Source organism: Rhinopithecus roxellana, chromosome 4 (assembly GCF_007565055.1).
Source record: "Rhinopithecus roxellana isolate Shanxi Qingling chromosome 4, ASM756505v1, whole genome shotgun sequence".
Classification (NCBI taxonomy): domain Eukaryota; kingdom Metazoa; phylum Chordata; class Mammalia; order Primates; family Cercopithecidae; genus Rhinopithecus; species Rhinopithecus roxellana.
In genome coordinates, this window is record NC_044552.1 from 127113578 (window position 1) to 127127288 (window position 13711).

At 39.4% G+C, this 13711-nt stretch overlaps 1 protein-coding gene across 7 annotated transcripts in view; it reads right to left on the minus strand.

The window, feature by feature from the left end:
- Nucleotides 1–13711, minus strand: part of LAMA2 (laminin subunit alpha 2) — a 676086-nt gene that overhangs the window by 155578 nt on the left and 506797 nt on the right. For all 7 annotated transcript variants that reach the window (XM_030928801.1, XM_030928799.1, XM_030928802.1 and 4 more), the window contains 2 exons: nucleotides 5417–5559; nucleotides 1433–1531 (listed from right to left, as the gene is read on the minus strand). In XM_030928801.1, the coding sequence (XP_030784661.1) occupies nucleotides 1433–1531; nucleotides 5417–5559 (242 nt within the window). The remainder of the gene's footprint in view (nucleotides 1–1432; nucleotides 1532–5416; nucleotides 5560–13711) is intronic.

Genomic DNA, 13711 nt, shown 5'->3' on the forward strand with positions numbered 1-13711 from the left:
CTAACCAGATGAAATTGTTCTATTACTACATATTTCTCAAGAATTTCTTCTGACTTTATTTTATTTCATGTTTTATTGTATACTTGCATGTCTAATATTGTCCTCCATACACCTACACACTGATGTATACACACACACACACACACACACACACACGCACCTGAAAGTTCTTTGAAGACAGATTGAGCCTCATTCATATTTTTCATTTGCCAACACTTAACTTAGGCTTTGCATATTATGAACATTTATGTGTGCTTGTTAAATTGATTTATTCTGCCATGACCTGTTAGAAAATTCTTATTTATTAGTAGTCACATAACAAATATGAATTGCTACATATTAAATTAATATGAGATAAATGCACTCAATTTAATCTAATGTCTACATACATTTGGCAAGAAACGCCATGTTGTATCTGTACATTTTATATTGTTGCTATGAGATTCTGAAAAAGTGTTTCATATGCTGTTGTAACATCAGGGCCATTGTTTAGCATTATGTGCTCAGAAGCCTATTTGATTTCCCTGTGGAAATTTTCCTAAACCGACAGCAGGCTATGTAGAAAAAGTACTGGGCCAGTGGGAATCTTGAGACTGGGTCCTGCTTAGGTCCCTGGGTTTAGCAAATTGTATGGCCATTGTTAATTCATTTCACTGTCATGGCCCGAGGCAGCTCTTCTTTAAAATACAAAATGGACTAGATAATCCCCAGGAACCTTCTAGCTCCAATATTCTTTATCACTTAAAGCTCTTAGATAATCAAATTAAATCCCTACTTTGCAGCCCCGTTTCTCGCTTCATGCATATTTCTGGCCACAAGATGGCGGGCTTTATGTTGTTTTCTTCATTCTCTAACAGCAGAAAGTTTTTAATGCCATCGCAGTTTTGAAAATTTAAAATTTCCAAGTCCTTAAAAAGTCTGATAAATGCAACATGGACTTTACATTCTGACTTTAAAAACTGTCTTAAGTGCTTTGGAGTCTCACAATAGAGAAGATTTCCTCTTTTGTGTAGAAAGACTGATTTACACTGTATTTCTATACAAATGCAAAAATCCCACGATGAGATGAAAGAGACCACAAGTATTTTCATTTGTTTTTCTTTCTCTTTACACAATCAAAGATAGTGCTTTTGGAAATCAGAACAGATGAAAACTACCATGGATGCTACTGAATAAAGTTCTCAAAACACACTGTCATTCTGGACTTTTTAGCCAATGTTCTTGACAATTTCCAGGTATCTCAAACTTTTCTGTGTGCTACTGATTTCTATGATTTGATTTGAAGCAGAACTAGCAAGTCAGAATGCATCTATTTTATATACCAAATTGGGAATTAGGAAGAAGGTGATTTGCATTTCAGAACTTCGAAGTAATTTTCCTTCATTGACATAATCTATCTGCTTTCAGGAGACTCATAATGTTGCCAACTTACCCTGGTCAGCAGCTCGTTCATTTCGGTCACGAGTGTATTCAGATCGCCCTCTGCCAGCTGAATAAGCCTCTCTGGGGCCTGCTGAGGTGAGAGCAGGTGCTGAAAAAGATTCCATCCCATAAACATTTTAGTAAATGGCCTTGCAGTGATCAGTGTTTAACAGAACACATTTTTGTATATGTATAAGGAACTTAGCCTTCTCACCTGCAAAGAAAAGAGGAGGGAACTATTTCAACTGTGCACTTACACATTGAGTGTCATGCCAAATAATCAGGCAAATAATAAAAATTGCAGGCCGGGCGCAGTGGCTCACTCCTGTAATCCCAGCACTTTGGGAGGCCGAGGCGGGCAGATCACGAGGTCAGGAGATCGAGACCAACCTGGCTAACACAGTGAAACCCCATCTCTATTAAAAATACAAAAAAAAAAAAAAAAAAAAATTACCCGAGCTTTGTGGCGGGCGCCTGTAGTCCCAGCTACTCAGGAGGCTGAGGCAGGAGAATGGCGTGAATACGGGAGGCGGAGCTTGTGGTGAGCCGAAATCTCCCCACTGCACTCCAGCCTGGGCGACAGAGCGAGACTCCGTCTCAAAAAAAATAAAAATAAAAATTGCAGTGACTATTGAGAAATTACTAAGTGCCAGGCTTTTTTGTTTTGTTTTGTTTTTTCATTTAATTCTCACAACAGCTCGATGGGGGGTGTTATTCCATTTCATGAAAGAGCAAACTGTCTTGAAAAGGATTAAAAATGTGCACGAGATCACACAGTCAGTAAGGGGTAGAGTTAAGATTAACTCCCTACCTGGCCCATTTAAGGCTCCCATTCCAATTAACAGAGACACAGATCACAGGTAAAAAAGAGAATGGCAGGCCTTGACGTAGGGACCTGGCTAGGCAGTAACTAACTGGCCTGCCCTCCGTGTTGCTAGGAACTGGCCTGACAGCAGGGCCATATTTTTTTCCTATGGAACATAAATAATCTCGCAGGACACTAACATTAGACCAGGTCACTTGGAGCCAGTGATGAATGAAATACAAAAAAAGAGACTACCCTGCAACGTCTAGCGCAGACAAAACCATAGCGGGTTTTGTGCAGACCACAAAACTACCCCAACCTCCCATTTCCTGGCTAATATGAATGATCACTGCCTCCTTATTAATCATGGCTTTATCCTCTCTCTGTTCTTCCTTCCCTCTAGATGGGATTCACAAAATACTCACAGAATTACTCCCACTTCCGAATAGCACACAGCTGAGTGCTAACCTTAAGTTATCTAGCACAACCTCAAATACTGGAAGTTATTCCTACACCTTCTTATTGAGACAGCCCACAATTCCACCATGGTGTTCAGTATCCCTTGTTGCAACAAGTTAATAAATCCTACTTTGTTCCATCACATGTATGTCCTTGATGGTCTTTGGCTGAAGCTTGGGGAGCACTGACATAGTTAAAAGAATTGAGCAAAGAGGTGAAATAACTTAAGTTTTTACAGTATCAAAAGGTGATCCTCAGTATACACATGTCAAGTGAATGATGGAAGAAGAACAAAATAAAGAATCAAGAAAGACTGGAATTTAAGGATAATCCAGGTCATCTGGATCAATCTTCAGCCAGAAGTGGATGGGTCACTGAAACCCTTGGCTTAGATGATGTTTACAGATTGGAGTCTCTTCTATAGGACCCTCTTTAATTCATCATCCATTGCTTAGCTATTAGTTTTAAAATGTTTTATGTTCAACTAAGATGTTTGCCTTTCTAGTTTATTTTTCTGTATTCCTTCCATATACAAGGAAAATAACTGATCAGCATTCTTTTTATTAAAACTCTTCACTTCCCTGAATACCGGGACCACAAGGTACACTCAGGTTCTTCTGCCTGGCTTTCAAGGTTGTCCATCATATCACCCTGCCTCACTGAAGTCTCCAGCTTTATCTTTCACTAGCAGGTCTGACTTTTAATATCTGCCAGACAGGCCTAATTCACACCACTGCCTCTGCTCATATGGCTGTGTTAAGCACAGCTGCCTTCTCCCTGTGTCCTCACACAGCAGAGGGATCTCCAAATACCATTACACTGGGTGCTAGGGCTTGCTGTGGTCAGAATGTTTGTGTCCTTCCAATATTCATGTGTTGACATCCTAGTCCCCAGTGTGATGATATTAGGAGGTGGAGCCTTTGGGAAGTGATTAAGTCATGAGAATGCAGTCTTCATGATTGGGATTAGGGCCCTTATTAAAGAGACCCCAGAGAGCCAGCCATCCTTTTCCTCAGTATCCAGATATTAAATGAATTAAATGTGGGGTCACAACAAGAAGTCACCCTCTATGAGGAACAGGCCTTCATTAGACATTGAACCTGCTGGTACCTTGATCTTGGGCTTCCCAGCCTCAGAACTGTGAGAAATATATTTCTATTGTTTATAAGCTAATCAGTTTATGGTATTTGTCATAGCAGCTCCAATGGACTATGACAGACCTTCAATATATAAAATTGGGGAGATGTAAATATTCAGCCCATGACAACTTCTTTCCTATTTCTTGGAGTTTCTGTAAAAGCTATGTATGGTAATCCATGTAGGACTTCAGTCAATTGTTAGCTTGTCAATAAATGTTAGTTATTCTTGTTATCATCATTATTGATTTCTTCTTCTGGAAAATAGGCATAATAATACTTACCTTGAAGGTTACCATCAGAATTAAAGAATATATTTCCTGAAAGAATATCTACCAACACCTAGTGAAGAAATCTTAGATGCCTTCCTCTAGAGCAACCAATACTTCTCTATTAAAATTGTGTCTCCGCTTCAAATTCCAACTGCAATTATACTCTCAGTAATGGTACCTTCCCTGGTTGCTCTGAATCTTACTGATATCTCCAATCACTGTACTCTAATGTACTTTGAATGTTTGTAAAACACATGGTCATTATGTATTTTTGCTAATTGCTTGATTATTGATTAATGATTATTTTTAAAGCACATAGAATCTACATTGCCTAAGGGTAGTGAAGACATTAAAAGAGTCACGAAATCCCCAGGGAACCAAGTGCAATGCTGAGGCATTCTATAATTTCTCAATAAATATCTGAGAATTGAGAGTAAGTTGACACCTTTCATCTTTTTTCATCAGACGAAACAACCCCAATTTCCTTAATATTTTCTTCGACCCCATTAACTGCCAAAAGCTTTAATCACAATTTAGAACAGTGTCTACCAAACTAGTGCTTGTTGAAGAACTTTTAAAGGTCTCCTAGTTCTAGTTCTCGAGTACAAGATTCTAATTATGTGTTTTCATTTTGACGATAACCTTAAATATTAACGTAAGCATTTCTGGATCCCAGGCTAGGCACCTGAGAGTTGAATATGGCCACTAGATCTCAGTGTCTACATTTGCTTGCATGTTTGATCCGATGGCAGACTGAGCACATAAGTCACATAAACTTGTCAAGTGATGCCCACGTGTCATTTCAGGACCCTTTGCAGGGGGCTCTCTCGTTCAAATGTGGTAAGGTAGGAGAACTGAATTACCACATCACCTCTGGTGGAAGAACTGTGTGGAAATACTCAATATCCTATTTTTGTTACAAGCAGCAATTTCCATTCAGCCAAAATCATGTTACTTTCTATTAATGTTTTTTAATTTGAATTTTATTGGTTTCATAAGGATTAATTTGTTTTAATTTTATAGAGCTATAAGTATAAAGGGTTCATACCTGATTTTATGTTTGCACATCTTTAAGTGACATAATAAAACTGATTTAGGCCAGATACTGGGGAGTACATGAGACTCTTTTCCCTTAATAGAAATCTGTATATTATAGTTCTTGAGTTTGAAAAACACTGGTTAAGAAAGTCTCTGAATTTCCCTAACAGCTATATCCCTTGATTTGGGGCTATGGGAAGAACATTTACCAATTATGGCCAATACCGCTTGTGAAGCTTCTGTCACCTTGTCCCTGGCCCTTGCTTGTGACTGCACCAACCTACCTTTAGCTCCTGAATCATATTTTCAAGACCATACAGCATTTTATATGGCGCAGGCAGCGGACCAGTGAGGTTGATGCTCATGACCATCTGCTCCAGGCGAGCCAAGTCCCCGAGAAGAAGGCCAGTGCACTCATCTCCACAAACTGTGAAAGAGAAGCGACAAAGAGTAGTTACTTCTGCTAAACATCCCAGGCAGATGTTCAAAGAATTCAGCTATGAACTATTTTATGGTCCAAGAATAATTCCATGGAAGATGAAGCTACTCATCTCAGAATATTAATGTTTTCGAATGGATGATGGTTGAAAAAAGATAAGAACAACAACAAAAGAACAGATATGCATGTCACCCAGAACCTGAAATAGAGGCGATAATATAAACTGAGGGACCAAAGAGGAGAAGCAAACAGATTTGGGAAGAAAAAGTGTATTGCACAAGCATTGAAGATTTCCTTTAAACCATCGAATATAACATTTAAAATACCCCCTAAATCCCTACACGAGCAATCTAAAGGAACCTTTCCACAGGGAATAAAACGTGCTCCAGAGTCTAAATGTGCGGTGTTACATTAGATTGCACTGGAGAAAATCATAGTAATTTGACATCCACATGCTTTATGTATTACACATTCAAAAAGTATATAAATTTTTGGCTTGGTATCTACTGAGTAGAATAATTTAAAAAAAAAAAAAGTCTAAAGAAGGCTGGGAGTGGTGGCTCACACCTGTTATCCCAGCACTTTGAGAGGCCGAGGTGGGTGGATCACCTGAGGTCAGGAGTTCAAGACCAGCCTGATCAACATGGTGAGACCCTGTCTCTACCAAACATACAAAAATTAGCCGGGTGTGGTGGTAGGTGCCTGTAGTCTCAGCTACCCGGAAGGCTGAGGCAGAAGAATGGCATGAACCTGGCATGATTAGATGCAGTCCCAAATCCCTATTTTGATGATTAACCTCTTTTGGTCTTATAGAGAAATAATTGCTAAAGGCCAGAAAAACTGTATCCTTTAAGTAGCCAAGAACGCTAATATTCTACCAGATATGGTTTGGATCTGTGTCCCCATCCAAATCTCAAGTTGAAATGTAATCCCCAATACTGGATATGGGGCCTAGTGGGAGGTATTGAATCACTGGAGTGGTTTTCATGGCTTAGCACCAGTCCCCTAGTGCTGTTCTCATGACAGAGTTCTCATGAGACCTGGTTATTTAAAAGTGTGTGCCACCTCCAGTCCCCACGTCCTCCTGCTCTGGCTGTGTGAAGATGCCTGCTCCAGCTTTGCCTTCTGCCATGAGTGAAAGTTCCCTGAAGCCACCCCAGCCATACTTCCTGTACAGCCTGAAGGAACCATGAGCCAATTAAACCTCTTTTCTTTACAAATTACCCAGTCTCAGGCATTTCTTTATAACGAGAATGGACTAATGCACTCACTATAACATTTTGGCCGTCAAAGAGGTACTATTCAAATTTGGTGGTAGGGGCCAGGATTGGTGGTAGAATTGGTAGAGAGACAAATGGATTATTGACTCTTCATTACGGAATAGATCTCATAAATAGTAGTATAATTTCCAAAATTAACATATGTTGATTCTTTTGGCAGATTTGAAAAACATGCATATTTTTAGTTTTGCATTGCAGAGTAATGAGGTGTTTCTTCATGCCAAGGAGCAGGAACTACCGCATTTATAATATACTCTCATGTGTACAGTTATAATTTCTTACGTTCTGCAGATAGAGGTATCAATGCTATATACATGTTAAAATAGGGGAAAATACATAGCATGGAAAATACTGAGAATTGGAGTAGCTCTGGATCATGCCCAAACTTGGCAAGAATTCAATTAGTTCTCTAAATAGCAGTCCCCTAAGCTGCTTAATGGAGAGAAAACCATTAACTGGTGCTTGTAAACAAAGAGAAGGAGGACGCAGGGTGATTTTTTGATAGGACAGCAGCTAGAGGTGAGTTACAATATCACTTCACAGGGATTAAACTGCCCTGGCAGGGCTTTTAATAAATCAGCTCCTTGCAGGTGACACCTGCAACTGCAGAATGTCACCTGCAGGGGCTTTGCAAGCTCCTGATGCTTCACAAGCTGAGTGAACACAGAGGCTTTGAAGGCAAGAGCAGAAGTCTGGAACTAGGGCTGTATCTCTTACTCTTCTCCTAGCCAGAATGAAACAGAATTTGCACTGCATGGAAACCAAGTAAAAGGAAAAGATTGTTTTGGTTTCGTAGCCCCGTTCAATGCAAGCTTCAACAGACCTGTCTACATTAAACAGTTACAGAAAACACAACACAGAACTCAATTAAGTGCCAAATTGACTGTGTCTAAACACCAAGATCCGCAGTCTGATTCTCAAGCTTTAGTGGGCCTCAACACCTGTAGGACTTTCGGAAGTCCCAGAGGGCTGGGTCACACCCCCGGTGTTTCTGAATCAGGAGGTGATTTGATCACCTGGTTTCTCTTAGTCTCTGATTGAGAATGTGATACTAATACTGCTGGTCTGTGAACCACACTTTGAGTAGCAATCAGACCAGCAGTTTTGGCACCACCTGGAAGCTTATTAGAAATGTATAATCGAGCTCTACCCTAGGTCTAGGAAATTAGAATCTGCACTTTAGAAAGGTCCCACGTTATCTCTGCGCATTAGAATGTGACAAACATTGGTGTGGATCAGTGGTTCTCACTTTGGCTGCCCATTGGAATCCCATAAGGATTTATAAAATACAGATGCCTGGGCTCTTTCTCTCCTCACCACCACAGAATGTGATTTGATGGGTCTGTGGTAAGGTCTAAGCTTCAGTATTTCTATTTTTATTTTTTTTTCTGAGACAGGGTCTTGCTCTGCCACCCATGCTGGAGTACAGTGGTGTGATCATGACTCACTGCAGCCTCAAAGTCCTGGGCTCAGGTGATCCTCCTGCCTCAGCCTCCCGAGTGACTGGGACTACAGGCGTATGCCACCACATCCAGCTATTTTTTTTTTTTTTTTTTACGTAGAGATGGGGTCTTGCTGTGTTGCCCTGGCTGGTGTCAGATTCCTGGCCTCAAGTGATCCTCCCACCTCAGCTTCCCAGCGTGCTGGGATTACAGGCGTGAGCACTGTATTTTTTAAATATTCCAGTATTTGAAAAACCATGTAGCCAAAGGGTAAAACCACTGAACCAGGTGATAAATTACAGGGATGCTCAGTCTTCAAGGGAGCAAGGATTTGGAAGAGGTCCTTTTGCTTCCTATCTTCTCTACCTAGAATTCTTCTCCCTTGGTCTTCTCTCACCTGGTTCCTGGGTATTCAGGTCAAGAGTTCAATTGTCACTTTCTCAGAGGGAAAGTCCCTGATGATTCTAAAATTACTGTTACCTGAAACTCCCCACCACCGCCTGCCCCATACCCTGCGCCATTCACTACTGCATTTCCTTTGCTTTCTTAACACTCATACCTGTTTGAGCTACCTTATTACTTTATTTATTTATATATTCTTTCTCCCTCATTAAAGAAGGGACCTTAAACACCTTGGTTATGGTGCCTAGGAAAGGGTGTTTTACACAGTTAACATTCAATAAATATTTGTGGGCTAATATTTTTGTGAAGGAAGGGCATCAAAACATTTTGGACAAAGAGAATGGCAGGGTTAATGTTTGAGCATGGCATGTGCCCAAGTACACGAAATGGTGAGATCAGGGAGGTAGAATGTTAGGAGAGAAGAGAGAGGGGAAGAAGGAAAAGGGATGAGGTTGGGGTTGGCTGAACAGAAAACTTCTGAATGTGAGAACAAGATAGAAAACCTCACAGATGTGTGAGGAACAGGATAATACATTAAAAACTATGGTTTAGAGAGAGAAAGAGAACTATCTTGTGATTGCAGAGGCAGAGATAGTCCGATCAATAAGAATGACTATTCAGATGTCTGCCTGAAGGAATTCAGTTTTGACTCAGGAAAGGGATGTTGTAATGGAGAGATGGAGGGGAAGAAAATCAGCACAAAACTTTAGGAGGAAAGAAACAACACCATGACTGACAGATCAAGCGATGCTCATTTCTGGGGAGAATTAAAAATGGTTACTATTGGCTGGGTGTGGTGGCTTAGGCCTGTAATCCAAGCAGGATTTGGGAGGCTTGACACAGGCAGAGAGATCACTTGAGTTCAGAAGTTTGAGACTAGCCAGGCCAACATGGTGAAACCCCATCTCTACTAAAAACACAAAAATTAGCCAGGCATGGTGGCATGTGCCTGTAGTCCCAGCTACTCGGGAGGCTGAGGGAGGAGTATCACTTGAATCTGGCTGCAGTGAGCCTAGATCATGCCACTGCACTCCAGCCTGGGTGATAGAGTGAGACTCCATCTCAAAAAAAAGAAAAAAAAAAAAAAAAAGGTTATTGTTAATACTTCTTTGCTGCACCTCCCATTAAGAGGTGAAGTCTACTTCCCTTCCCCTTGAATCTGGGTTGGCTTTGCAGCATACTCTGACTGACAGAAAGTGGCAGAGGAGAATACTGAATTTTGCAGTTTCTGCTTTCACACTCTTGGACCCCTGCTGCCTTCAGAACAATCCCAGGTTAGCCTCCTTGAGGAAGGGAGGCAACGTGAGAGAGGAAAAGGCAGTTGAGGCCCCAACTTGGGCTTGACGCCATCTGGGAGCCCCTAGGCATGACAGTGGAAGATCTGTCCAACTGAGCTCAGCCCAAATTGCCAACCTTCAGAATCATGAGAGTGTATGTCCTTGTTGTTTTAAGCTACTAAACTTTTGGAATGTATAACTGATAAAATCAATAATGGATACACTTATTCAAGGTTTGCACATGTGATTCAGATCAGAGACTTTCAACTGCAATTCATAGGCTAAAAACAGCATTAGTAACAATTACAATTTTATTAGGAATTATGAAAAATAGGAAGGTTCTTTTCCCACTGAGTCCAAGTTCATCATTGTTTTAAAAGTTCCATTTCACCTCTAGTGAAGATGTATTTTGGGCAGATGTTCCCAGGACGTAAGCAAGCAATTTGCTCTTTTTTAACCTACAAGATCTTGAAAGATACTCGATAATGATAATAAGATGTTTCACCATGCTTTTTAGGGCAGCGTGTGCCTTTGATAGCAAACACTAAATTATTCTTTAATTTATTTAATAATATATAACCTATTTCCGAGAAGGAATTGGATCAGTTTGTTGATAATAGCATGGTTAGATACTCCTTACTAGATGGTTCCAGAAATTGCCAGGGAAAGTACCTATAGTTTTCTCAATTTTTACCTCATACAAGAATAAACCAGGGACTGGACTGCAGAACTAGAGCTGATGTACTATAATATGCTATGGAGTAAATTGGTGTACTAGAATGCCAAGAGGCATGATGAATACTGATTTTTCTCTCATTTATTCTATCCTCTGCCCATCTGTTTTGGTTCCTCATCTTCAGTTGTTGAAATGAAAATGTATTTAATTGCTCTTTCAAGGGCTCATACATTCCGTTTTATGTTTCTGTGTCCAAAGGTCTATTATTATCCCATGTCTTATGGCCTCTGTATTTGCTTTTTGGGGGACAAAGTACAAGCACATTTCCATAAGTGAAAGGTAAGTTTTACAGTATGCTCCAAGTAATGTACTAACATCTGTCTGAATGGGTCAGAGAGACTTATGAATATGACAGCCATGGGGATTTTTTCAAAGCTTCTGTACAAGTCTAGCTTGTGAAGTTATAAGGTAAACACATGGGGAAAAGTGTCCTTTACCTAATGGTTTGCTATTTTATTCCGACACAAAATATTTTGCTTACACCAGAAGCTATTTTTATTTGGCCTCAAAAAGTCCAAAGTGTCTGGCAACAAACATTGGAAATGGAATGCAAATTAAAACCAAATTTAATTCACTATAATAGGGAAGATCTGAAGAGTATGTAGAGACATGGACTATTCACATTGTGTAAACAACTGTTCTTTGACAAAGTGCAGTAACAGCTCAGTGTAAATTAACACCTATCTCACAGTCGGGACCTCAAAGAACCTTTCCAAACCATTCTCCAAATTCAGCAATACTAATAAGGCTACAAAGTGAAATCCTGTCTAAAATGCACAGGAGCAAAAGCAAATATTTCAAGACCATGATTATATTTTACATGACTAAATGTTTCCGAGGCTTTGCCTATAAAAGTGTCAGGATAAATTTGTGTCTAATATTAACAAACGCAGTACTAAATTCAGATTGTTATAGCTGGGCACATGTCAGGGGCAAATCATGCAGCCAGTATTACAGATCTTTCTGTTAGCAATTAGTACAAAATACTGCATTTCTACCAGGATTCCCCATGCATAATAACTACTGGCTTACTGTCACAAAAGAAATCACACACTGCATCCAAACCAAAGAAGCTGAAGCTAAAATGAGGACACTGAGTATTTTTGAAACGGCCAAAGCTATTAACCAATTTTAGGTAGAGATACATAAATTCTCTGCTCTAATCAAACAGGAATAAAATGAATAAAGACATGTTTTTAACAAAAGATAAAATTATGTGTTAATGTGTGTATTTTAAATGAACTCTTCTAGAAGAATGCCATTGATGGCTCCCTGGATCTGAATTTTATGTTTCTCACTTCCCCTTATCAACTTCAAAAGGAAACTTTTACATTAGCATATATTTATGGCTTATTAAAATGTACTTAGTTATTCTATTTTAAAATAAATATCTTCTAAAATAAATATTTGATTCCAGAGTCATTAAGAAGGCCTTTTAACCTGTCATTTCTTTGAACAGAGAGGAAAGCTGTAGACTTCAGTTGAGACTGATGAATTTGCTGATGTACCAAGTAATGATATTTATGCTTTTTTATATATGTTTTATGAATATGTGTTTTATATGTACATGTTATATATATATATATATGTTTTTGTATATTAAATAATGATGTGTGTTTTATATATATTAAATCAAATTATATATATAATACATAGGAAAACAAGTTCAATGTGGTTCAAAGATGGTGTAACTGTTCAAAACACTAATGGAAACTTTGAAAGTACTATAAATAATAATGGGATAATATTTTTTATCTGCACAACAGTCACTATATGACAGGCAATGTATTATATTTTGCCATCATTATCTCACTTAATATTTACAGCAATTCTGTGAGGTAAGTACTATTCGTATCCTCATTTTACAGATGAGAAAAATAGTCACAACCAGGGTGCTTATGAATCTATAAATAATGCATGTGAAGGGCTTAAAGACAGGAGGAATGTAAGGTGGCTATAAAAGTGGTTTTCAGTGACTTGAAGAGCCGAGAATTAGAGGTAATAACTGGAAATGGAAAGTCAGCCTAAAATAAAGAAAATATTTCATCAGAAACTGATGAGTTGCACAAAACATCAGGTCTTTGGGGAAAAAAATGGTTACATAATAACAATGATGATAATAATGCCTAGAATTTATTGAGCACCTATTATGCTTAGATACTTAACATACACGTATGTAGTATTTTACATCCATTTTACAGATGATGAAAATGAGGTTTAGGAAATTAAATAATGTCACACAAATTGCAAGCTAGGATTCAAACCTTCTGTAGCCAGTTCATAATGCCATGCTTCCTTGCATTAGGATACTGTCTGTTTTGTGGATGTCACAGAAAAAGAGAAGGCTAGACTAGTTTACTTATTTCTTCCAACTTTAAGATTATGTGATTTTAGTTTGTCTTTTTTTTTTTTTTTTTTTGAGACGGAGTCTCGCTCTGTCGCCCAGGCTGGAGTGCAGTGGCCGGATCTCAGCTCACTGCAAGCTCCGCCTCCCGGGTTTACGCCATTCTCCTGCCTCAGCCTCCCGAGTAGCTGGGACTACAGGCGCCCGCCACCAAGCCCGGCTAGTTTTTTGTATTTTTTAGTAGAGACGGCGTTTCACTGTGTTAGCCAGGATGGTCTCGATCTCCCGACCTCATGATCCGCCCGTCTTGGCCTCCCAAAGTGCTGGGATTACAGGCTTGAGCCACCGCGCCCGGCCTAGTTTGTCTTTTAAGGTCAGTAAAACCTCCTGGGCCTTGCCAGAGTGGAAATTGCAATCAAAATAGAGTTTAGTTTACTCTTAAAATAAAACTTGCTGAAAACAAAGGCAACAGTCATCAGCTGTCTCTATATGACAATTCAAATGCGCAACTCCTTAATCAGCTAACAGAACAGCTTCCTCAATTATATACAAACCACTGAGACGGATCTCTAACAACTAGGAAAATCACCTAGAGTCACAGTGATAGTTGCCATTCCACACACTGTTAGACTGGACCAATGCTAAGGTTGACAACAAGA